Source organism: Astatotilapia calliptera, chromosome 5 (assembly GCF_900246225.1).
Source record: "Astatotilapia calliptera chromosome 5, fAstCal1.2, whole genome shotgun sequence".
Lineage (NCBI taxonomy): Eukaryota > Metazoa > Chordata > Actinopteri > Cichliformes > Cichlidae > Astatotilapia > Astatotilapia calliptera.
In genome coordinates, this window is record NC_039306.1 from 3,609,316 (window position 1) to 3,636,672 (window position 27,357).

Sequence of the window (27,357 nt, forward strand, 5' to 3'; positions counted from 1 at the left end):
TTTTCACTAATCTGGGAGGGATCGGATTTTAATTTATTTAGAATGTGTTCATATTTAGCTTCTAAACAAGGTTAAGGTGATCTCGTCTAAACGCTTATGCGGAACACTTGTTTACTGGTTGTTGTTTCCGCCGGTATGAAGTGCAGTTGGACTCTGTGGGAAGCGGTTATCTTACTTGTTGCCACGTCGGAGTAGTCGGTGAAGCCGGTTTCTTTTAAAAAAGGAGGATTACTCGTGTTGTTCGGGGTTTCTGTGTCAGTCACGGTCATGGTGAGTTTGATAACTTTGCATTTAGGCCACCGGTGAAGCTGTTCGCTGACATTTGTGGCATTTTCCCGGTTACCGTTAGCTGCTGACGTGCCCAAGTCCAAGTAGCTCCTTAGCAAAATGGCTAGTAGTAGCAGGAAAATCAATGAACATTTTAATTCATGTGCAGTATTTGTGATTATATAATGTTTGCTCATTTCAGGTTTCTGTTATTAATACCGTGGACACCTCTCACGAGGACATGATTGTAAGTTTTCCATTTTTTTCCCTTTTTCATTTAACCGAAACTAGCTGCTAATCACAGCTGATGTTAGCCTTCTTGTTTTAAGTACCTGTAAGCGAGCTTTTACGCGTGATAACTAGAGATAGAAACATGTGTACAATGAAACGTCAGTAAACATTATCACTGTAACGTGTTATCCATTGTCCTTAAACCCAGTTGTAACAAACTGATATTGCTGCGATCTGACACTGCTAGCTGATCATCAGAGACTGATACTGTTCTGTTAGGATCATTGTCCTAATTCATGACCCTGTTTCAGTCAAGTTTTAGCTGTCGGACTGATGACTTCACATTTGACTCCAGAATAAAAAATATCTGGGGGTTTTCTTGGATAACAAAATTAGATTTGAGAAACAAATTAATTCAGTTGTTCAGCTGAAGTTGTTGTTGTTTTAAATTAAGGCTCATATCCAAGGTGAGATTATTTTTATCCTTTAAAAACTTGGAACGAGCAATCCATGCGTTTGCCTTATTTCAGCTGGATTACTGTAATTCACTTTATGTTGGTGTCAGTCAGTCCAGTTTGGCAGGACACTTGTACAAAATGCTGCAGCCGTCTTTTGACTCCTGTGAAGAGACACCAACATTTTACCCTGGTGCTTGCTTCCCTTCATTGGCTTCCAGTGCAAAATTAAAATAAAATTTAAAATCTTACTTTTGACTTAATAATCGCTAAATTGTCAGGCACCAGACTATTTGTCTGACCTTTTGCAGCTTTATATGTCCTCTAGAGGCCTTTGATCAAGTGATCATTTACTCTTTACCTTACACAAGTCTAGGATGGTTCATAGAGGGAATTGGGCATTTGCGGTTGTGGCACCGAAAACGTGGAACGATCTACCTCTCCACATTACAAAAGCCCCAACTGTCAATCCTTTTAAATCCCATTTTGAAACATATATTTTCGCTTTGGCTTTTTATACTGCACGAGAGTTACCAATTCTTTTTATCCTAATTTTCTTTTAATTTTCTTACCTGTTGTTGCTGTTAATGCCACTGTTTAATTATTACGTTGTGCAGCGCTTTGGTCAACTCTCTGTTGTTATTAAATGTGCTTTATAAATAAATAAATAATAAATAGAATACTTTGGTATACAGAGGAGTTTATGGTCGACTTGTAACTGCAGGGTTTCCATGTGCAGTGGCTGCACAGCAAGCCCAAATCAGCACCTCTTAACCATTGTGCTGACAGTTGGTCAGAGATGTTTGTGCTAGTACGCTGAGTTTGGTTTTCACTAGACTTCTACACCTGATCTTGTCTGTCCAAAGAACATTATTCCAGAAGTGCTACCATGTTCTTTAGGGAGAGACGAGGCTTTCTCCAAACAAACCAGACTTGTTCAGTTGTACTCTCTTGTGCATTTCACATACTGACCAATACATGTAGCGTTTCATAGAAACAATAGGGTGTACTAAGTTTATTTCAAAGATCTACTTAAAGTTTTTTTTAAACTGACTTTTTTCACATGTCTATATGTCACTATGTTTCATAAAGTCCAGACTACTAAACTAAATTACATATAAAAGAACATTTGAGTTGATTAAATTAACAATAACACCAGGATTGTCAGTGGGTGACGACACACAGCAGAACATCATCAGCCCACTCTGAACCTGTTTTGTGTTAATTCACACAAACAGTGATTTTCACTGTTGATTGTGATCATTAAGTCATACATGATGAAGCACATTGAGCTGAGCTCCATCTTTGGCAAAGGCTATTAAAATAATAATTTCAGAAACAAATCATTAACAACTTGCCACTGATACCCTGTGACTGTTGCCACAGATACATTTGAACTTGACTTAGCTGTACGTTTGTTATAAACTGTAACCTGTACGTCTGCTGTAGGACTTTTGTGTTTTACACGTTTATCTGAAGTAACCCCTCAAAAACATGAAAGGGACACAATAACATTAACTAACTTAAGAGGGCAGTGGTAGACCAACATGTTCAATGAGGTAACGACAATGTTTGTGTCAAAGCCGGTTTTGAATACAGTGCATTCATAGATATGGCTTCATTTCCCTGTTGGAAAGAACAGTCTGATGGCAGCTGTGAAAATACTCTTAATGTTGCAAACTGATTTATTGTGTTTACTTTTGGCTGCTGACTACAGCCACAGAAAGCACATTATATAGATTTAAGGCTGATTCTCCAGCAAAGGAAGATGTGCAAAAGCTCCTCAGTATCCGAACTATCCCTTTTAAGAGAATAAAGTATTTTCTTTTGACTAAATCATTGTTGCAGCATTTATCCTTTTTATTTTCAGTTAGATGATGTTTAAACTATCACAGAACAATCACCATGAGCATTTTTAAGTTCATTTTACTTTTGACTTTGACTTGTTGCTGAAAATGTATAAAATATTCTTTAAATTGAAAGGTAGAGGTGGAGGTTCTCACTCAGGTTTTTACATTTTGCTCTGTCTGTTTCAGCACGATGCCCAGATGGACTACTACGGGACTCGGCTCGCCACCTGTTCTTCTGACCGCACCGTCAAGATCTTTGACGTCAGAAACGGAGGGCAGATCCTTGTGGCAGACCTCAGAGGGTAAGAAGTAGGGCTGGCCCATATCATACCATTCACGGTAATACCGGTATAATGTTGGGCAACAATAAGAAAATGAAATATTGTTATAGACTATGGATAACTGCATTTCGTTGCCCTGTACCTGTGCATGTGCAATGACAATAAAGTTGAATTCTATTCTATTCTATAAACGTGCGTGCCTTTGTTTTCATATTCACATGGTGGAAAAAGCATGGCGGCGGCAGAGAATGAGAAGGGCGAAAGCGGATCGTTGAATGAAACAGATGAACCAGAACTAGTTTGTAAAAATGCTGCAGCTTCACTGGTGTGTAACTGGTTTGGCTTTTGTCCCTCAGATACACAACAAAGCACTATTTTTGGCAGAGCATGCTAGCGGGTCGTCGTTATTACCGTGTTTTTTGGAAAATACGGCACACTTAAAATCAATTCTTTGATTTTTCTGACAATCAACAGTGCCCCTTATAATCCCGTGTGCCTTATGTATGAACTCTGGTTGTGTTTACTGACCTCAAAACGATTTTATGTACACGGCGCTCGAAAATCTGTTAAATGTTTTAGTACGACTTTGCTAAGCTACGAAGCCGCACCGCTTGATGGATTGTCGGAGCATTACGGCTATCGTAGGCAGGAGCCTCGCGGAGTGATACGTGCTGAGCTTCAACATAATGTTACCATACTGTGTGTGTTTAACCTCTGTTTAAGTTTTGTGGATATTATACATGGTTATGCTGAGGATATGTCGGCCAGTTTCCACTAGAAATGCCTTTTGGTTAAACTGTCAGCGAGGAATTTGCATTTGCACGGTAAAATTTTTTATATCGCTTTAATATTTTGTCTAGTGTCAATTATATCGTCAGTTATATCGTTATCGAAATTTTCGAATGTATATCGTAATAAATATTTTTGGTCATATCGCCCTGCTCTACTATGAAGCCTCAGTTTGTTGAGCAAACCAAGAGTCTAAAGCTAAAAAATGAACTTGTATCACTTGTGGTGATGAAATATAACTAGTTGGCACTTTTGTCTGCTGTAATTTAATTGCCAGGTGACAAATCCAGGTACTCAGTGAAAAACAGAACTAATTTGCATCTCTTGTGTTTTGTAGCCACGAGGGTCCCGTGTGGCAGGTAGCGTGGGCTCATCCAATGTTCGGCAACATCCTGGCTTCCTGTTCCTACGACCGAAAAGTCATTATTTGGAAAGAAGAGAACGGATCCTGGGACAAGATGTACGAGTACACCGGACACGAGTCGTCAGGTGGGTTTGATACAAGTTTAATCTCAATTCTTGTCTTATACATGCAGGTGGCTTCACACAAGAAAAGATCAGATCCTCACAGATTATTTAATTCATGTTCTTTGTATTTACAATTACAACACTATACATTTAATATCTTTTATTGAACACTTAGGACATTTACTGGATCTCCACGGATACAAGAATAAATCCAGGGTGCTCAGTCCAAGGCTTTTCAGAAATTAACCAAAAAGGCTTCTGATTCATTTTCCTTATTCAACCTGCCACATTTTTGTGTCGGTATAACAGGGCTGGGCCATATCATACCATTCATGGTAATACCGGTATAATGTTGGGCAACGATAAATAAAATGAAATCTATACATGGTTATGCTGAGGATATGTCGGCCAGTTTCCACTGGAAATGCCTTTTGGTTAAACTGTCAGCAAGGAATTTGCATTTGCACGGTAAAATTTTTATATAACTTTAATGCACATAAAAAAAAACAGCTGCCACCTGCCCTCAGAGGTTGATAACAGTCTTTCTAAATGGTAGAAGGAAAAAATCTGAATCTCAAACTTTAGGTTTTTAACCAACCTCATAGCAAAATGCCACCAAAGTTGAAGTATATGTAATAATTTTACTAACTTGTCGAATATATATGAAATATATTTAAATATTTTTAACTTTTAGTGGATTTTCCTGTATTCACATTATTGTTCTCACCACAAAGAAAATCACTTTGCTTTAGGTGTAAACACAAAATCTGGGTTGGGCAATGTGTTTTCACAGAAGATCCAGCCATCACTGTCTGTGTATTGACTGACCTTTTTTGTTATTTGTGGTGTATCAGTGTTATGGTTTTTAACCATCATTTTCTAGTTCCTCATTTCTGTAGCTCCACTTTGTAATTGCCCTTCACCACAGTGTCTTTTATCAGATGCCTCACTGTGGGTTTTGGGGGGGGGTGTGGCTCTACCTGTCAGCCACTTTACCTTATAGTGGCATCTTGCATGTTATGTTTCCTTTTTAATTGCTCAATTTTATTGTAGTGATTATGAGAATTTTTCTCAGTAGGTTAGTGTGTTTTGATCTGGAGTCCCTCTGGCTGTTTTTTCCCCTCCTTGTACTCTTTTATTTGTTTCTTTTTGTCCCTTCCTCAGAAATCCGGTGTTGTAGATTGTGTCCTCGGTAGAATTAGAAGTTTAACAGATCAGTTTGGTGTGTCAGCTCACAAAATAATGAAGCACAATTTATTGCATTAAGATTTGATAGACTCCTCAGGCCTCTGTCTCATTGAGCCTCCTCCTGTGTTTCCACAGTGAACTCAGTCTGCTGGGGTCCATATGAGTTTGGTCTAATCCTGGCCTGTGGCAGTTCAGACGGAGCAATTTCCCTTCTCACATTCACTGGAGATCAGCAGTGGGATGTCAAGAAGATCAGCAATGCTCACACTGTGAGACTTACAAACTGCTCTGAATGTTTGAAATGTCACTTTAGCAGCATCCTGCATTGGATGTAACACACTGTTGTGATTCTGCTGCAGATTGGCTGCAACGCTGTAAGCTGGGCTCCCGCTATAGTTCCAGGCAGCTTGATTGATCAGCCATCGGGACAGAAGCCAAACTACGTCAAGCGCTTCGTCTCCGGAGGCTGCGACAACCTGGTCAAACTCTGGAAGTAAGTGCTCATGTTTTCTGAAAATCTCTGAAGGAAATTACAGTTCATACCATAGGTGCATCTACTAAAACTTTTGGACACGTTCTAATCTCAGTAAAAAGGTCAAAGGTCAACTTTTCTGAAACCCACAAAGGATTTTCAAATTTATACTATAGGTGCATACCAGGAGGTTGATGGGTAGCACTGGCAGTGTTCCTGCAACACACTCAAAGTTTCAGAAGCATTTAAGAAATTATTATTATTATTATAACATAGCTGTGTAAGACATGAACACTTGACCAATCAGAAGCATTGAACACTACAAAAGAAACCTGAGGAGTACAAACATATTTCAGTGGAACATAAATCAGATGTTCGCTCTTCAGAAAGTTTCGGTTCTCTGGGGAAAGTTCACTGATCTTGATATTTAATGTCACCACAGCACAAACACGGTGATCCTTGTGTGACAAGTGTGGTAGTGGTGAGTGGAACCTCGCAGCAGAAAGGCTTCTGGTTTAAAAACGTGGCTAGAGCCTTCCTGTGCCTAGTTTGCATGTTCTTTCAGTACCCTTGTGGGTACTCCTCCTTCCTCCCACATACCACAAGACACACTGGGTTAGTTGGTTATCCTAATTGGCTGAATCCAAGGAAGATACATTTCTTGCTTGAAGTATAGACAATAAAGCTCTGCATGAGTGTGTGGTTCAGGGTGGCTTGTGGTCTGAAGCATTTTCTTGTTTTGTTTTTGGTTTTTTTCTTAAACCTAATTGTCACTGATTGATATTTCCTGCCTGCAGAGAGGAGGATGGGCAGTGGAAGGAGGATCAGAAGCTGGAGGCTCACAGTGATTGGGTGAGAGATGTTGGCTGGGCTCCATCTATTGGTCTTCCCACCAGCACCATTGCCAGCTGTTCTCAGGTGAGATTTGATGTGATTACACATGCAGAACATGCAATTTATTCTGCTTTCCAGCACCTAAAACATAAAGTGTTCATTCAGACATTATAAATAAAGTTTTGATAATTTAGGTACAAGTTTTTCACCACTAGATGGAGCCAGAGTGTGCCTCCGGTTCAGTCAAGTGTGAGATTAAAGATCCACCAGTTCATAAGCGGGTTACATTAATCTGTAGTGCTTCATAAAATGTGGTATCATATAAAAGCAAGTGTTATTGGCAGCTTGCAAAAAAGTATTTGAATAAAATCAAACCATTCCTGTTTTTCTTCCACTGGGGTTATGTGGGAAATTGTTTTCCATTCTTCCAGGATGGACGAGTATTTATCTGGACGTGTGACGACCCTGCAGGCAACACCTGGACGGCCAAACTGCTCCACAAGTTCAACGATGTGGTGTGGCACGTCAGCTGGTCGATCACTGGAAATATACTGGCCGTTTCAGGAGGAGACAACAAGGTAGAAAATACACATTTACACCAAATCCACATAAAATTATAGATATCATTTGATTTCCTTCTGTCTGACTTGGTTATATGCAAACTAAACATGCCACAGTCTGGAAGAATATATTTTATTGATATGGTTTTATCAACCTGCAGTGAGCTCTGCCCTTATTTTTTTTTAACCTTATTGATTCAGGATATTATGGCTGTTTCTCAAAGCTAATATTTAACTCTAAAGAATAAGTTGAATTAGATTTGAGCGCTGACTCTGATTTTATTTATAGTTTATTTATTAAACTATTTATGAACTTTTCAGGTAACGCTGTGGAAGGAGTCGATGGATGGTCAGTGGGCGTGTATCAGTGATGTCAGCAAAGGCCAGGGCGCAGTCTCCACCATCACAGACACACAGCAGAATGAGCAGTGACCCTCGAATTAAAACACACACACCCATTCCGTGACCCCTGACCCTTCGATGATGACCCTCAGCCTTCAGAGATGAAAGAATAAACATGCTGGACATTTGGACTGAAAACAAGACGCCCACAGTGATGAAGCCTGGTCTATAATCTGAGTTTTAGGCTTCAGCATGAGTTGGGTGCCTGCTGAAAATCAACAAGGAGAATTTATTAGAGGGAAAGAAACCATTACAACTCAAAGAATCATCGCTCTCTGTATTTTTACTTTAACGTTTAGAAATCCGGACACAACTTTGTTTGTTTAGTCTTTAGCTTCATCAAAGTTTAGTTCTTCCTGCTCTGCTCCAGAAATATTCCACCTCCACTGCTGGAGAACAAAATTACCATCACCCTTAATGCTCCCAGCATCCTCAGGGGCAGTCGTCCTGACTTTCAACACTTTATTCTAATTACTAGTTCACTCAAATTGGCTTTGGGTGAACCAAGAAAACTATAAAAACAAAGCAGGTGAGCCCACCTTCACACCTAAAACAAACTCTCATGTTCTCATAGTGAAACAAAACATGACTTGACTGCCTGGTTTGGATTTACATTTAATGATAAGTGGATAAATGTTTTATTTGGTAAAATGTTTGCAGACTCTTTTCAGCTGTTAAATGAATAATCTGCCTTAACAACCATGAATGGAGCGATCGTTTTTCTCCAGGTGTATAATCAGAATCCATTGATTTTTTTTTTCATGTTTGATGTAATTAAATAACTGTTTAATATTAAAACAATTTTAATGTCTTTTTTTCATTTATATAATAACCATGGCTGGGCAAAAGAGTCCTTTTCTACTAACATACTCTTACTACAGGTCTCATTCATTAACACACATTCATAAATAGCTTTTTTGCTAAACATTCACACCCTTTGATGTATCTGGGTCAACTTGTAGTTTAGTATCTTGATCAAGAACACTCGGTAATGCTGAGTCAGGGATCGAACTCCTGGCCTTCTTGTTAATGCAATGACCCTAAGCCACAGCTGAGGGGTCACCAATGGAGGTAGATCAGCATGTTCGATTTGGCTCAGATTTTAGTCCGGATATTTTTCCCAGATGCCTTAAAAATGCACGGCGTCAACGTTAGCGCCGTCCAGCCCCACGCACGGGGCGATCCACGTTAATGCGTGTGTGTGTGTGCGTGCGTGCGTGTGTGTGTATCCAGTAAAAAGAAACAGTTTGTTTCCACCTACAGAATGGTAAATGGACTTGTTCTTATATGGCGCTTTTCTACTCTTATATGAGCACTCAAAGCGCTTCATACAACTAATTCATTCACCGTTTCCAAGTTGTTAAATGCTTGCTATCTATCATTCAAACTCCGATGGATGCATCGGAGACTAACATGAGGTTAGTATCTTGCCCAAGGATATTTGGCAAGCACACCAGAGGAGTCTGGGATCGAACCAGGAACCTTCCAGTTAGTAGCTGACCTGCGCTACCACCTGAGCTACAGCCAAGAACTCTTATTCTCTTCCAGCTCTGTTTGTTTTTACCGATCCTGGGGGAAATATGTAGATATTTATCTGCTAAATGCTCCACCGTGCGCACCGCTGTTTAGCAGAAGTTTCCTGTTGGGATGCAGAGACTCTCCCGTCAGTCACAGTTTACCTGCCGACCTGTTCTCTGCTTTTTCCGTGTGGCAGACAGTCCATGTCTTTTCTTTTTTTTTAACCTGGGCGTTTCCTTTAACTGCCTGATTGGTAGCCAATCGCATTCTCGGCTAACAAAAACATTCTCCTCCTTGCGCATAGCTGTTACAGGTATGTCTCGTTTGATACGCTGTTCCTTTTGTATAAGCCGCCTGTTGCAGAGACTGCCTCCTCTGTGAAGACGCCGGACCGGTATGTAACTTCTGAACTCATCATTTTTGGTTTGAACATCGTTTTATAACTGGCCTAACTGGTGGTCAAACAGCTGTATAGAAATAAACGCGCTCAATATTTGATATCTTTAAAATGCATTTCTTTGCTCTTGCTTGCTTTGGTAAATATTTACAGATGATTTAGGGATGGTCAGCCCTACAAATAATTCATACACTTTATATCTGCTGGACTGTTGGAGTAGACGTTAGTCTGTTGTTACTCTTTGACACGGTGACAGTCCAACCAGTTTATCCTGTGGCACACCTGCGCCTGAGACCTCTACCAGGAACCAGGATTTCGTCGGATCCGGGTAACTTCGAAATTTTCAGCTAAAGTGTTTCATTTCTTGCCGCGGTCCATCCCACAGTATCTTATGCACATTAAAGATCAACAGGCATGAAGTCACCGCCCACTGTTCTGTCAGTTCTCCGAAAAAACCCCATCACAATTCCTGGAAAAACCCTCCAGCTCTTTGTGCAGACAGAAGGAGCGTCTGAAGTTTTTCCACTAGCGTGAAAATACTTTGCGTTTTCCAGGGGGTTAATATGAAATTCTTAGAGGCAACGTTATCATCTGAGTAACAATTTTATATTTTTAAATAAGCAGCACAGCACCCATTTGTACTTTCTGGCCTACATACTAGAGAGTATTCAGGGAATTTAAAATAGAAAGTAGCTCGTCCACAGAAGGACTGGTAGCTCCCCTTACGATAAGGGTTCAGATCACGCGAACAGGTGTGAAATGTGTGTGTTTAGTTAGTTTGTTTGCTTGCTTGTTTTAATCAATTTTAAATCATGCTTTTTATTTGTTTTTGTTTCTAATGTCTCTGTAAAGCACTTTGAATCACCTTGTTGTTGAATTGTGCTATACAAATACATTTGCCTTGCCTTGCCTTACATACAGGGCTGAACTGGTAATCTGTCATTTGCCTGATATGCTGATACACTTGTTTCCCCACGATTCAACACATACTTCCACCAACAGAGCAAGAAAAAGACGGAAAGTGTAATTAGAGAGAATAAAGCATTAAGTGACTATTAGTTAATTAGGTTTAACTAGTTTTTCTTTTGTTTTTCAGGGAATAAAACATTTAATTGACATCAGTCCTGTTTCTTTCTGTCTAATCGAGCCAGGTTTTCGAAGTAGAATTTGAATATTATATGACAGTTTTTTTTAAATTCTATTTCAATTTTTTGCTTGTACTATTCAGCTTTACCACTGCTTTGTGGAACTGTACAAATATTTACACTGTGTGCTGCTTTGAATGAGCACAGTGGGCCGCCTGGACCAAAAATGCTGATGATTTTTGTTTTTTTGTCCCAGTGCAGATCTGCTAGTAATGATCCTAAATATTACTGGGGGTGTCTGCTACTGACTCTGTGTGTGTGTGTGTGTGTGTGTGTGTGTGTGTGTGTGTGTGTGTTTTATGCAGGTTTGAATTGCACTGCTATACAGCCAGTAATTTAAAAATTCTTCTTATGTAATTCTTAAGATTCTTGTTATGATAAATGCCTCAGGAGGGTTTTTTTTTTTTTTAAATCATCTTCATATGGGTACTGAGAGGAAACACCCATAATGGTGTGGCACGTGGAAACCAAGTAAACTGGTTTCCAACACAAATGATTGCTTACTTACTCAAGAGAGAATGCTTGCCCTCAGGATTAATGATGGAGGTGAACATTGTCTTCCACTGGAAGATATTATAATGCAAGAAGAAACTAAAAGGAAAAAAGCAAGGCTCTCGATGAAGTATCAGACACCGGCTAAGGAGATGAGGAAGAGGGCATCCGCTTCCAATAATCACTCTATCAAATGTGAGCTCTCAAGAGTTAAATTAATGAGCCAATACTACACATCAAATGCGAACAGGATTATAGTTGCAACAACGTGATCTGCTTCACTGAAATGTGGCTAAACTGTAATCAGACTTTGGAACTGTGTGCATTTAATCTGAGCTGTCAGAGATGAAATATAAACAGGAAAGTCAGCAACGAGCAGACCTGTACAAAAAATCTTCAGACAGTGGATTTAGACAGCTTGCAGTCATGGTGGTGTATGCCTCAGGTCCCTACAGTAAGTTCATATATTGGACACATACAATTCTGTGCAGGCACAATCAACTGATCACCCAGGATTTTTTTTTTTTGAGACTTCAACATACTGTTTGTACTTTCTGATCTTACAACAATATGTTGACTGTCCAACTCGTTCTACAAGGATTCTTGGCTGATATTATGGCAACATTTAAAACAGTTATAATGTGGTATGCAACCCACATTTGTTAGTCTGGAGCCTCTCGAGCGTGTGTTCTTTCATCATTGTTATTTTGTTTATGTAAAGGACATGTAGCTACATGATACAGCATACTAAATAATAAGATACAATAGTTCTATTGATGTTTTTCATATGCATGTTTTTGTAAGAATGTGGGATAATAACTACCAGTATTTTATTATGACTTAATTTGTGATTTGGTGAAGTTAAGACAATGATCCACTATTTTAGAATATAAAGTAATTCAATTCTAATCAATTCCAATTCCATTCTTAGGCTGCTGGCCCAGATAAGCATAAGAAAATGGATGGAGGAATGTAAACACCTGATGCATAGTTGTGTAGTTTTTGTAAGCGAGTAGTAGGCTACATAAGAACAGCGGCAGTTCCAGAGGTCATGTCTGAACACGAAAAAGGAATTGTCAAGCTAAAACCTGTCAAATGAATCCAGGACCCTATACACAGTTCAACAAAGCCAGGGTATTTTTTCCTTTATCTGCATCACCCTAACATGCAGGTAACATCTGACCAATCGCACTGACTGATGTACCAGCAGTTACTGGATGAGTAAGGATGGAAGAGTAAACTATAATTATAGAAATAATACAAAGATGTTACACGCATAATACAGAATGAATGCAACACAGCTGCTCCAGTTAAATTAATGAGGTTTCAACAGTTACCCACAACACTGAATTTAAACGCTTTGATCTATAAGACCGTGAAAGAGCTACTATATCATACTATATTTAAAAAACTGTCGCTTAGAGTTCACAGAAAACAAACTAAAGTGGCCGCTAACAATTTCCTACTAATCCTCACGGAAAACTACTGGAGCACTTTAAATGCTGTCTGCACAAACAGCTCCGAGGGATCTTCCAGGAATAGTGATGTTTTGTTTTGTTTTTTCAAAGACCTGACAGGAGAGTGGGCGGTGATTTCACGCCTGTTGATCTCTAGTGTGCACACCTGCCTAACATCAGTGCTGTGCTGATTGGTCCAACAAACTGGATTCAACAGTGCGCGGGACTCCAGCAGCTGTGCTATAAAACAGGTGGATCTGGTTGGGATTAAGTTACCTAAAACACTTCTATAATGCATGTAAGAAGCCTTTTCAAAAAAAAGAACTGAGAAGGACGCAGGTGAGGTGAGAGAAGGCGGAGAAGGATCTGCCTCCTGTTGCTGCTGCAGAGAGATGCACAGAGACAGAGATGGCCACTGGCTTAGATACGAACTCTGGTCGGAGAATCGGAGCGTCTAAAGTGCGGTCAGTGATGTCAGGCAGGACGGTCGCTCTCCTTTTCTTCTCTCCTGTCATTGGGCACTCTGAAGACCGTGCAATATTAAATAAACATAGCCTTATAAAATAAACATACAAATAATCTCACACAGTCAATAGGCAAAGGCAAAAAAGTAATAAATAAAATTATATACTAAATCTAAACTAAGGCATAAAAATTGAGCTTCACTCTGCCTCTGAGGTTTACTGGTCCATGTACATGTCTATTGGTTTGTGAAAAAAGTGTTTCTTTGAAATATTAATATAATTGAATTAACACAGTATTTTATTTTATTTCTTTTAATCTGAAAAATGTTAAGATTCACCAGTTTGCTGCAATCGCCTCCATGTGAAATGGGATGGCAGCATTTGATTAACTTCAGCAGGCTTAAACATGGTATCAGACTAAGTTGACAGTTTATCTGTATATTTTAATACAACGTCTGATTACTGCTGATTTTGTTTTCTGTGTAAAACAAACAGTGGTGGATGGAGCAGCTACAAATTTTGCTTTTCTTCACGTTGGAGTCTGTTGATTAGGGGCTCTGATGAAGGGCTCCCTGTAACTTGTTCCCCAGTAATGGTTTAAAGGATGATCGCAAGAACAGCAGTGCTATATTCTGTCTCGTTTTGCATAGTGCATTAAATGTTAATGGACTCGTCACTGCCCCCAAATGCAGAAGAGCAGTCAGTACTGACAGGAAGTTGATTAAGAAAAAATGCAATTGCAACCAATTTAGATAAGTTCAAAAACATTTTGAAAATAGAGAGAGTAAGCCCCTCAGGAGAACATTGTAACAGAAATACAAGAAACTTCTAACACAGGTTAGGCAAAGAACAATACCAAAGAACTAGAAATCACCAAAATCTAACTGAAACAAAAAATTCACATAATTAAAAACATAAGCACTCGGTCACGAGACTCAGGACAAAGACTATAAACCCCTCAGCTGTATGCAAACACAGGAAACACAGCTGCTGATAAAAGACAGACGGGCGTGGTGTGGTTTCCATATGCTGTATGTATGTGTGTGCGTGTGTGTTTGTGTGTGTGTGTGGTTGAGAACTTCCTGCTGCTTAGACAGTTTGTCTCTGCAGAAGTCAGCGTCAGTGTGTTTGCTGGCAGATTAGCCGCTTCTTTCATTTTTCATTCTGCTGTTTTAGCCACACTCGTGAGTATTATTTTAAAATTTTTCGTTTTACTACTTTTATAAAGTGAATACGTATCTGCATTAGTTAGAATTACTCGCTTTTAAAATCAGTAACAGCGTTTTTGCTTTCATTATAAGGGGAGTCAAAATGAAACCTGAGTACTGCTGTTTGTGCCGCTGTAATGCTCGAACACCCACAGTGTCTGTGACTGAACAAAGAGCTGAAGATGTTACATCCTGCCAGTTAATTAATGTGCATTCAGGGAATCCCTCAGTTAAAAAGTTTTTATTCAAGTGAAATAAAAGGCACTAAATAACTTTTAAGTATTTGATCTTACTCATAAGATATCCATTATTTGAAAGTAGTATAAGCTGCACTTCTGAAAGTGTTTAGAGTAGTTCAGAATACTGCATATGCATTATTGATACGAAACTATTTCTGTCATTCAAAACCATTAAAATGTTCCACGCTGCATAAGCAATATTTTTACTTTTGCTACATTGAGCTAACTCGAGCCGGGCCTTTCAGTGTGAGGTTTGAATGTTCTCCATTTGCCTTTGAGTGTGACTTGTAGTTAAAAGCACTTTGAGAGATCAGTAACACTAGTAAGGTGAAAAAAGCAATACATCAAAGTAACAACATTATAGTTGCACCCATGAGCTAATAAATAATGTACAGAAAGACCAACTAGAATCCATTTATTCTGAGCAGGACCCAACCACACACGACCTCCTCACACTGCTTTGAAGGCCCAGACTAGTTTGGAATAAGTGATTTTATGTTTTAGTTAATGTTGTAGTTTGAAAACGGTAGTTCAGATGAAGTTTTTTAGATATAGCAGTGAGAATACAGTTTAACAGTCATCACATATTATATAATAATAATAGGCTTTCATGTTTTAGCTACATTGGACACGATACTGTGTGATAGTAGAATTTCTTTTTCAAAAACAAGTGTAAAACCTAAAAATATATTATCCCTGCTCTCTGAATTTAATTACTTTTAAAAATGTTACTGTAATGAGAAACCGCATTAGAGGAACTGGAGTGCCAGGAACTTCTCCATTTTCAATTCCAAATGTTGCTCCTGTGCTGTTAAGTAGAGGCCTTCACCTGGGAAGTTGTAGCTTGAAAGTCATCAGTGACTTATTTTAGTATATTCATGATGCAAAATAACCAACCACAGTTTTTTCAGTGTTTAAGTTTTAGTTTCTCTTTCTTCCCTTTGCTTTGGTTTCTTCTTTTTTCTGCCACGCTTCTCCATTTTCTTCCTCTGTTTTGATTCAGCAGACGTTTGAACAATACGTCACACACTGTGTGTTGGTCGTCTAAAACAGAGTTGATCTCTTGCAGAATCAAGTCAGAATGAAGATAGCAGCCTTTAATGGCAAGAACCTGGGACATAAGAAAGTCCATGACAAGTCTGTCGTCAAACACCTCACCAAGGTGATAATAATTTTACCTTTACAACAGAAAGCTTTAAATACAACATCAATGACAAAATGTGTAACACTTAAATGATGTGTTTCCTCCAGATCATATCTCGGTACAGTGTGATTGTCCTGCTGGAGGTGGTGGATAAGAGCGGCAAAGCCATGGAAACGTTACTTCAAGAACTCAACAAAACTGAGTGAGTTCCCTGCAGTGATAGTGTGTGTATTTAATTATTTTATTTACAACATTTTTATGTAGAAAACTGCATGTTTAAGTTGCTTCTGTTTTCCTCAGCACTAACAGAAAACGCCCCTACAAAAAAACTGCCAGCAAACAACTGGGACGAGACACCTACAAGGAGCAGTATGTCTGTTTCTACAGGTGTGTGAGTCTAAGTTCACTCGAATACAACATCTCAGTGGTTATTAATCAGACTTTAATTTGTGAGATTCATGGCCAGACACACTGATGTCTGACTATTTGTGTTTATCTCTCAGACCAGATGAAGTGACGCTGAAGGACTCACACCAGTATGAAGATAATCAGGCTGGAGATGAAGATGCCTTTGCCAGAGAGCCCTTCATCCTGCGGTTTGATTGTCCAACTACAGGTTTGTGCTTTTTACTGTGTTTCAGTAACGCTTTAAGTTACAAAACAAAACAAGTGGAAGTGCCAAACACCCTGAGATCTGTGTATTGGCTCAGCAAAGGGGAAAGAATCACAGCTCACAATCATTTCTAATTTTCTTAGTGTATTTGCTGTGATCAGCTGACCTGCTGCTCTTTGTGGATTTACAGAACTGAATTCAATAAGATGTACACAGTTTGACAAGCTATAATGGCTGATGTCTATCCCCTGCATTGACACTACACTGTTTATTATCTTTACACTAGACAGAATACAGCTGGTATAAAGTCAGAATTTAGTGAATGGATCTAAACATCATCAGTTTAAGTTTCACCTAAATCTGACCACGAGCACTACAGTCACTGTGCACCAGTCCAACACAGAGCTTTGCTGTGAATCCACATTAACTCAACCTAACCTTATTATCCTGGACAAAGCTGCTGTTACGACCCGGCCTCGGGGCGACGTTCCATCTAAGCTGCACGCGTGCGCAATTGTTGTGCACAAAAAAATCTAACCGGAACTAAAATGTAAATAAATAAGTTAAAATTCATGTTGTTTCGCAGTGTGAGTCAGTGAGTGACCGGTGACTGCTCCATGATGCGATTCACATTCGTATATATGCAGCTAAGCAACGTCGACAGGCTATGACAGCGTCCTTGTGTGCCGACGCCGGTGTTTTAGCTGGCAAAGCGGCGTGGCTCATGTGGAGTGAATGACAACGTGTACAACCATTGGAGATGTGAGCAGGACAGACGGAACAACTGACGGGAAAAGTGTGGACTTTATACCAGTTTTTAAATTGTGTTGATAGGTCACGTAAAACCAGAGTTATGATAAAAATTTTTGCAATGTTTGGTTTTCTTCCTGAATACTATCGTTGTTTATATTTACTGCAGGAAGAAACAGTAAAATCAGCGTTTTATACGTTTTATTGGGGGGGGGGGGGGGTTAAAAGGGAGAGTGCAGTTTTACTTAGTCCAAGTACAAAACATAAAGCTGATGTAACGCACATAGGTTTATAGCTATTGCTACTTTTCACCAATTGTCCCTTAGTTTTAGGAGTGACAGCGGTGTTTTGAGATGTGAGAGATTCGCGACGTTTTGTGTTTGGAGTCTAAAGTTAGTGTGTTGTCTTGTGTAGTTAGTGTGTAGTGTAGTCAGTAGTTTTGTTGTGTGTGTCAGAACAATGAGGCGACTGCTGAATGTTACAGGTGTTACAGCAGTGATACATCTCCTCTTGTCAGGCCTGCAGGTATCAGACTGTTGTTCTCCTTCATCTCATAGTGGACAGAAATTATTTTTTGGAGCGGCACAAATAATCTGTGTGGCATCAGATTTGATGCAGAACAGCTGATTGTTCTGTAAATAGTTTGAAATGTTTATTTAAAACTGCCTTAGCTGCATTTTTAGGTAAACAGCTGAAAAAAACTTTGTTGTTTGCAAAACTCAGTAACTTTTAAGTAACTATATAAATAATTGCCCAGCATTGGTCATTATTTACTGTATTTTGCAGACAGAGAGTTACAGGACTCTCTCCTAGACCACAGACTCATAATACAAGTCAGAGCTTTATAAAAAAAACTATTTTACTTTTACTTTATTTTTACTTCCAATGGTGTTAACATACTACACAGGTCGTGAACAAGATTCTTTCACATTTTCATTGTAAGTGGGCTAAAGCAGTTAATTAAAAGTAATCTAACATAAATGCAAACGCTGTAATTTGATTATTTTAATAAACATGTCATACAGAAATGAAAGAGAACATTTTGTTCATTTGTTTGTTTCTACACGAGCTTTGTGTGATTTGTAAGTATCTGAGGCTGAGACCACAGAACTGTAAAACATGATTGTTGTGTAATCATGTTTTACACAACAATCATTGTGTATTATGTAATTTAATTATCCATAAAATCGTCACATTCTCTGTAAGAACTATTGAACAGCGTATATTTTAAAGGCTTTAAAACCAAGTAAGTAGAACTTGCTCATAGGGGGTCATATGATTGTTGGGTTTTTCTCTGTATCTACAATATAAAGCGCCTTGAGGCGACTTTTGTTGTGATTTGGCGCCATATGAATAAAATTGAATTGAATTGAAACATCGCTAATGTCACAAAACTTTGCCGACATGTGGCCAACAGTAATGTTTTAATGTTCTTCATTATTAAACATTTGCACATAAATAAGTTACATAATATTCAGTACTTACATTTGAAAGTTTACTCCTTGGCTGCCCCGCTTCCGCCGTTTTTTTTGGCAAAATTATCCACACCCACCGCCGCACTAGGAAGTCTGGGATATGTTGGGCCATGAAGGATACGCCGACCCATCCTTAAAATTCAGGGAAATGAAGGACACATTTGAGGCTGCATTTTGAGCAGCCTTTGAATTGGGACAGCCTTCGTCGCGTTGATGTGACGTAATCGGCCTTAAAATGCGGCCTTTAAGGCTGCAGACCCTGAATTGGGATACAGCCAAAAACACACACACCAATGGGAGGAGCCACACATCAAAACAGGTGGCATGCAATCACAAACCACAACATTTCTTGGAATCAAAGCACTACCTAATATTTTCATGTAACATTTGAATAACACAATATTAGTATAGCTTAGTTTGTTTTGCTGGATGTTTCCCAGTATCAAAATACACTAATCCAATATTTGATTAAAATGATATTACATGGGGCGACCGTGGCTCAGGGGGTTGGGAAGCGTATCTGTAACCGGAAGGTCGCCGGTTCCATCCCCAGGCTCTCTGTCCTGGTCGTTGTGTCCTTGAGCAAGACACTTTACCCTACTTGCCTACTGGTGTTGGCCAGAGGGGCCGATGGCGCGATATGGCAGCCTCGCTTCTGTCAGTCTGCCCCAGGGCAGCTGTGGCTACAACCGTAGCTTGCCTCCACCAGTGTGTGAATGTGAGAGTGAATGAATAGTGGCGTTGTAAAGCGCTTTGGGTGCCTTGAAAAGCGCTATATAAATCCAATCCATTATTATTACACGCAAGCTTTAAATTTGCAGTTTATCAAGCACCACTGAACATCATTACCTTTAAATCTAAGCTCTCTTCTTCCTCTCCTGTCTTGTCTTTCTTACCTTTCTCCATCTCTGAGTGAAGTTAGCTCTCTTTCTTTTCTCTCCCTTTGAAACAGAGCTGCTGGATCTTTAACTAGCGACACAGTGCACACAAACAGTTTGTGTACGTGCTGATGTGTTGAGCAGATAGAAGCGCTGCATTTAAAATTACCTGCCACTAGGGCTGCCACAAACGATTATTTTGATAGTCGACTAGTCACCGATTATTTTTGCGATTAGTCGACTAATCAGATCATCATCCATTGGACGTAAAACGTACTGCTTATTGCACCAGCAGCATCTGCTCTTATATAACTATCATTAGCTTACAGCTTGAAGTGTTTCAGGTCTGTGCTAACTAAAAATAAAGACAAGATGATAGTTTATTAAAGTTTAATGAAATCTGCAGATTGTTTCGGTGAAGTTTAATAAACTCCTTGCTATCTAAAATATAACAGGACAGTAAATTCTCGAGCATCTCACACTTCTGATAATCAGTTGTCTGCTTGATGTTTGTTCAGCTGTAAAAACTATAACTTTATTTAGTGCCCAATAAACACAGGTTATACCCTGTATTAGCCATTTCTGTCCTTTAGATTCTTACTTCATATTTTTCACACTAACAACCTTGGCAGTGTAGTCAAACAGAGGGAGCCTGTTACCTGAGCCTGACAGTGATGCCTGATAGTGTAGCACTCCACCTTCTCATCTAAATATAAAAAACTGTATTTCAGTTATGGACGATCTGGTCCTGATCCCAGTCCACACAAAGCCAGAGGACTCTCTGAAGGAGCTGGACGAGCTGCATGATGTAGTTGAAGACATCAGGAAGAAATGGAAAACTGATGTAAGTTTTATGTTTTGGTTAAAAAATTCAGACCAATTCAGTTGTATTTGTATAGAGCCAATTCAACACAACAGTTGTTTCAAGGGGCGTTATAGTAAATAAAAAAAAAATGCATGATGACCCACTCCACCCTGCCTTTCCCCCAGCCTGCTTGTGTCACAGTTTGTTTCTGCAATAAAGAGAGGGTTTGGCTTATTTCAAATAAGCAACACTGCACCTGGTCAGGTGTTGCTAGTGATTATACTGACTACATACCTTATAGCAAGGTTAAGTTCTTGACTATGCAGCCTGGTGTGTGACACGTATGACCATGAAATTACCTGGGATTTGTTGCCTTTTAGAATATTTGTAGAATATAGCTGAATATTTTCTCTTACAGCAGAAATCTTCAAGCTGAAATACTACAATATCTTTCTAAAACTAAACAATTACTTTTAGTTTCTAAACCTAACCAAGCAGCGAATAAACAACAAACTGTGAACTAAGCTCCAAAACAGGACACAGATCAAACTCCCTTCATTCAGAATCTTAATAAATAATGTTATCTGACCTTTGTTTTAAAGAAGATCCTGAATATCTCACCTTGTTAATCCATATAGTGACTCAGATTATAATATATTTTTAACTACTTGATTTTGTCATCCTTTAGACAGACCGATAAGGAAGGAAGTCTTCAAGCTGCTTTGCTCATTAACAAATGAAAAGAAAACTTTAAAAACACAAGTGCATAAATCTTTGTATCCTACAGTGAAGTGATGCTCAATAAATGACAGCTCTTCACGGGATCGCATAATAACGAATATATCCTACCATATAAATCTCTGTGCTGTTATTTAAAGAATACATTAATACCATTAGACATTAGAGTGTCACATACTGGCTGTAACAAACATCTGTCATTGTACTAAGTGAGTTCTGCTCTCTTTTGGCATTTTTTGGCAGAATATAATGCTTTTGGGGGACTTTAATGCTGATGGACGATATCTCTCCAAGAAGAAGAAGGAAAAGATTCGCATCTGCTCTTCTTCCTACAACTGGCTCATTGATGACAATGTCGACACCACAGCTAGCAACAAAAATGATAACACCTACGACAGGTGACACACATATAGCACTTTCTATGCCCGAGTTTAAAAAACTTTTTATATAATCACTATATAATGGCACGACCTTTTGGGATATTTCTAATTTCTATTTCTTTGCTTCTGGTGTTTTGAAAAATTGTGCATAATGACCAAAAGGAAATAAGAGTTAGTTGTTATTTGTTTGTTAGAGTTTGTCTGTTTTGTCTGTATTGGGAACGTGCACATGAGGCTGGATGACTCACGAATTCTGATTAAATCTACCTGTGTGTACATTAAATTTGTGTGAAAAAAGTGCAGGAATTCAGGAAATAAATCAGTATAGCTGTAGTGGAGGCATGTAGTCCCAGACTCTTAATGTTTTAAAGATTTTTTTCTCAGAGTGCCTCTCACATAAGAAATAATATTGGCATCAGTGACTTTCAATTTGAGACAGAAAATGGAGAAATAAAACTATTGGCGCTTCACGCTATAAAGTAGACAGACAGAAATGAAGTTCTTAACTGTTTGAAAGAAATGCGTCTCCTCTTTGTCAAACAGAATTGTTGTGTATGGACAGACCATGCTGAACGCCATCGTACCCAACTCGGCCAAGTCCTTCAACTTCCAGCAGGAGTTTGACCTGACCGATGAGGAGGTGAGTTTTTTCTAAGCTCAAAGATAGAAATGATTTGACAGGTTTTAGTATTTTAAAGGACACCATGAGTGTTGTCATTCAACTCTTTAAGGCCCTGGGCATCAGTGACCATTACCCTGTGGAGGTGGAGCTGAAGACCAAAGATGCGTCTGGGGAAGGACAATCTAAGAAAAAAGGTTATTATTTTTCATCTCTGACTCTTACTGTATTTATATTTGACAGCAGGAATGGAGATTGATAAGAATTTAGTGATTCTGATGCCATTATCGATATCATTGAGTTCTCATTGGCTCTGCTTTAAGGGTCACCACCGTCTCTAAATGAATATATTTGTGCAAATTAATTACACGCTGTGTGGTCAAAGGTTACATGCTGACCTCAATGCTATGATCAGCATTGAGGTCATAACTCAAAAGAGTAACATATTACACATATTACACAGAACACTCTTATTAAAAGTAATGCAGTACATTACTACCATTACTTCCAGGAGAAACTAAGTACTTATACTACACATTACATTTCTTTTTCTCTATAAAATTACCTTAAAAAAAATGTCTCATAAATACCATATACAGTGGGATGCAAAAGTTTGGCAACCTTGTTAATAGTCATTATTTTCCTTTATAAATCGTTGGTTGTTACAATAAAAAATGTCAGTTAAATATATCATATAGGAGACACACAGTGATATTTGAGAAGTGGTAAGCTCAATGTAACAGGATAAACCTGAGGCTACAATCCCACGAACCAGCATAAATCCCTATCCTAATGAGGACACACATACAGTGCTGGTATTTGGTTTTTAGGTATGAACACAAGGCCTGCAACACAAAGCAAAGATGAAAACCAGACCAAAGACACTTTAAAACAATTGCAACGTGAGTCTACTGTAGAAACATGAACCAGGAGAAGTGGAAGCTACATCCTGACTACTCATCACTGCTTTTGTTACCTGTGGCAGATCAGGGACTGGCTATTGGGCTGGGATCGGCATTGAGTCAGCTTTAACATCACTCTATTGAACACTTTTTATGATTTTCAAACTACCCCAACCGCTCGCAGCAGATGGCCCCGCCCCTCCCTGAGCCTGGTTCTGTCTGAGGTTTCTTCCTGTTAAAAGGGAGTTTTTCCTTCCCACTGTCGCCAAACTGCTTGCTCATAAGGGGTCCTATGATTGTTGGGTTTTTCTCTGCATGTACCCTACAGGGTCTACCTTGCAATATAAAGCACCTTGAAGTGACTGCTGTTGTGGTTTGACCCTGTATAAATAAAACTGAATTAAGGAAATAAATTTCTAAAGGTGCTATTGACATAAAATTCTCACCAGATGTCAGTAACAGCCCATCCAATGCACACATTCAATGAAATCAAAGTATACATGTCCATAATTTATGTCTAATAATGACACAGGAAAATGTTTTCAACATGCTCACTGAATTTTATTTCATACTTTGAACAAAACCCTTTGTTGGTGATGACGGCATCAAGATGCCTACAGCACGGAGAAACTTGTCACATGCATTGGGTGCAGGTGTGATTTTGTCCCATTCTTTCATACACCCAGGCCCTATTTCAGGAAGCCGGTTTAGTGCAAACTCTGAGTAAGTAAACCCTGAGTTAATGAAAACTCTGGGTTTTCGGTTTCACAAAGCGAGTTTAGATTAATCCTGAGTGAGTTACTATGACGACACACTCCGTGAAGCTAACCTGCCCCCTAGCAGGTTTACTTCAACTAACCCTGACTTTCTCCGCCTCTTTGTCGGAAACCTGACTGTAGGAAGTGTCAGACATGGCGTGCCCCTTCCTTGAAGAGCCAGTAGATGTTGAAGCCCAAATTCTCCGCAGAGCTCTCCGCCGGGAGAGAGTGATTAGAGCGCGTTCGGACATTTTATCATTTCCTGATGAGTGTCTGTGTGAACGTTACCGTTTTTCAGCACAATCTATAATTTATTTGAATAACATCCTCAGGCCATATATTGCTCATGTGACACATCGTGGACATTCTCTCAGTTCTGTACATATTATTTGTATCGCACTTCGGTTTTTTGCAAACGGGAGCTTTCTGTATAATATTGGTGACGCTGAGCACGTTTCCAAGGCTACCGTCTGTCGGGCAGTCAGGAATGTTACAGTTGCACTGAAACGTCTCCTGTACTCGTTTGTGGTGTTCCCCGGTCATAGACCCACAAGATTTATCAAAGAGGGATGCCACAAAATTGCAGGTATCAGGATGAACAAAACTTAATTCATGATGTGGTGATACTTGGACTACTACTTAAATTTTACATTTATTTTCAGGGTTCCCAGGCGTGATTGGCTGTATAGATGGCACTCACATTCCAATCATTGCTCCTTCAGTAAATGAAGGATGTGAACAGGAAGTCTTTCCACAGCATTAATGTACAGGTACATAGTTCCCTGTAGCATTTCAAACTAACAAATTATTTCATTATAGTAATGGATGCTAATTTGTGTTCTCTGCACTGTGAAGATCATATGTGATGCTGCCAACATTATCACAAATGTGGAAGCCAAGTGGCCAGGCTCTGTGAGTGGTGGTGGTGGAGGACCCCCACCTGTTTTTCGGGCCTCCGCTTTTTTTCTGTTGGCTATAACGGGTCACATTTGAGCATACAGAGTAAGCAAATACGTACTTGTAATGTGCTCAGATAATTTCAATAAGTGCTTACAGAGGGGAAATTAATGTAGCCTCTAACTGCAATTGATTGACATCGGACAAACAGACCAAGCACTATGGCTCATAATACAATTACACCTTACCTGTTTGGACTATATTTTTATATTTCATTTTTACTTGCTGCCAGGAACGTTTGGGGCCTGTTGGGTTGCACCTGCGCTCAAATCACATCACAAAATAAAATGTATAACATAAAAAATAAAATCAAATATAATAAAATAACGTGTTAAATGGGTGTAAATCCCTCGATCAATGTTTAAATTAACACTCACGCATTGACTCTGTCGGCTATGTTTTGCCATGCATGCTCCCTTTCTTTTGCAGCTGTGGCTGTGTTACTTTTTTCCCGCGGAATTTGCATGTTATCGGCATATGCTGCCATCAGAATTTCGGCCTCAAGCGCTGTGAAATACATTGACCGCGCCTTCTTTCCCTCCGTCTCCATGGTGACTCGCTTAATCTGTGCTCCACTAATCAGGGCTTTATGCATCCTCGTGCGCGCGCTTAACTTGGGGTTAAAGCAACTCCGCGTTGACTGAACTAATTGTTATCAGCCTTTCTTTCGAATATTCCGAGTTGGACAGTTCGGGGTTACTCAACCCTGAGTATCGTTTTTCACTCTGAGTTTTCTAAACCGGCTTCCTGAAATAGGGCCCCAGTCTTCAAATCCTGAACTGGAACCTTCAGTGGTTTAGAAATTCTTCGGTAACCAGTGTTATCAGTATGTTTTGCAACAACAAGGCTGCAAAGGTGTAGAATTTGCTCATTGGCTTCATCCTTCATGAGATGTTTCCTGTGTGACACCTTAGTAATGAAACATGGTTCTATAAGCCGTCAGTTGAGACTAAACCAGCTGATTTTAATTTGCACTAAATGGCTTTTTTTTCTCATTCCTGTCCCGTTTGGCGCTGCAGTAATCAAAATTATTGTCTGAAGGCCAATTAAAATGCAAAACAAGTGGATCATTGTGGCTTTGCCATACTGGTCCACTTGATTGAGCTTTATTATTTAGTTATTTTTTTACTTTTCAGTTATTACAATTGGAACAGACAGGGCTAGGGGATAGAAAAGGGAAAGACGTAGACAAGTTCAAGAAAAGGGGAGGGAAAGAAAAACAGCAGGGAAGAAGGACAGTAAGAAAACTAAAAGCGTCTTTTTGCCTGTTCCTTTGTTCATGTGTTCAATACCTTTTCGTTTGTCATTTCTCTTTATTACACATAACTTTAATGGGTTGTTACTGACATCTGGTGAGAATTTCATGACAACAGCACGTTTAGAAATATATTAACTTAGAAAATTGTTGACATGTGCAATACTTATTTTACCCAATGTATTTCCTCTTTCTAATATTAACAACAGGACAACAGGAGCAAAAAAGAAAGCAAGGACAAGCATCCAACATGCCAACCAAGAGAGGACGTCGGGCTGTTTAGTGTTAAACTTTAACAATCTTGCTATTAATTTTTAAAATTTGGGTTACTCCAGTTAATTTTTAAACTCAGTTTTTCTTCGGATTTAACAGAAAACCACATCAGGTGGTTCAACGTGATAAAAAAATAACTCTGTTTGTCTGCTTTACTGAATTTACTGTGGAAAAGACAAATGAGTGTAAAGATATTAGTACTACATGGAAATTAGGTTAGACTATGTAAGAAATGTTGTTTTATATGTTTTCCAGACACCTTCCATGGTAAACATGAACTTATTTTGGTTTCTCTTGGTCACTGTATAGATAGCATACCCCACAGGGTCTACCTTGGGCTATTTTGCTATTTAGAGTGGGAACGTATGTATAAATATTTTACTTCTGAGCTAAGGGCATTAGTAGGAAATAAAATGTATTAACATTTTTAATAATGGAAATGACCATAAATTGTTGAAGAGCATGCTGATAAGTGAATAAATGTTTTGTTTGGGAAAATATTTGCAGATTCATTTCAGCTGTTAAATTGAGAATTTGCCTAAATAACCAGGAATGGACAGATTGAAGCATATTTTGTTCCACCAGTTGAATAATAATGGACGGTTTTTTCATATTTGATGCAATTAAATGACTGTTTATATTAAACCAATTCTTGCTGTTTTTATTTATTTATTTTTTACAATAACCATGGGCAGGCTGGGGTACTCGAGAAAACAGATGTATGTGTCACGGAGTTGGAGGAAGAAGGATCCAAGATGCAAGCAGTGGATGAAATGCTAGTGAAGTTTATTTACAAACAGGGTAAGTGGCAAAACTGGGGCCCCTTCTTCGTACCTCGCTAAGTAAGTTAGCCGGATTTGACTGTTGACTGATTTCGCGTGATCCTGGATCGTTCGGTTCTTCGAAGCCCATCCGGGACTTGCTGTCATAGCAACAGAGCCGTAAGCGTAAACCTGCTCGGGAGCAGGTTTACTTTATGTAAACAGGATTAGATCGCGGCCACTCAGGTATGTCCGCTTCATGTATACGAAAGCAACAGCGATATTTTACCACTGTCTTACCATAAATAAATATTATCAATGTAACTAAAGAT

General features: G+C 39.1%; 2 protein-coding genes across 4 annotated transcripts; both read left to right on the forward strand.

The window, feature by feature from the left end:
• Positions 1-97: 97 nt before the first annotated feature.
• On the forward strand, positions 98-7,935 carry sec13 (SEC13 homolog, nuclear pore and COPII coat complex component). Its single transcript, XM_026166686.1, has 9 exons — positions 98-270; positions 470-514; positions 2,990-3,105; positions 4,211-4,362; positions 5,665-5,798; positions 5,889-6,022; positions 6,799-6,919; positions 7,267-7,413; positions 7,717-7,935. The coding sequence occupies exons 1-9, from the start codon at positions 268-270 to the stop codon at positions 7,825-7,827; spliced, it is 963 nt and encodes a 320-aa protein (XP_026022471.1). The 5' UTR covers positions 98-267; the 3' UTR covers positions 7,828-7,935.
• A 1,651-nt stretch (positions 7,936-9,586) lies between these two features.
• LOC113021872 (deoxyribonuclease-1-like) lies at positions 9,587-26,913 on the forward strand. 3 transcript variants are annotated; one of them, XM_026166693.1, is made up of 11 exons: positions 9,587-9,709; positions 9,875-10,040; positions 15,787-15,879; positions 15,969-16,063; positions 16,162-16,248; positions 16,365-16,477; positions 20,309-20,421; positions 21,364-21,518; positions 22,044-22,140; positions 22,232-22,316; positions 26,201-26,913. In XM_026166693.1, exons 3-11 carry the CDS (start codon positions 15,799-15,801, stop codon positions 26,272-26,274), a joined length of 900 nt encoding a protein of 299 aa, XP_026022478.1. In that variant the 5' UTR covers positions 9,587-9,709; positions 9,875-10,040; positions 15,787-15,798; the 3' UTR covers positions 26,275-26,913. The 3 variants fall into 3 exon arrangements, with proteins under 3 accessions (XP_026022478.1, XP_026022476.1, XP_026022475.1); XM_026166691.1 differs by lacking the exon at positions 9,875-10,040; XM_026166690.1 differs by lacking the exons at positions 9,587-9,709; positions 9,875-10,040 and adding an exon at positions 14,293-14,454.
• Positions 26,914-27,357: the final 444 nt, after the last annotated feature.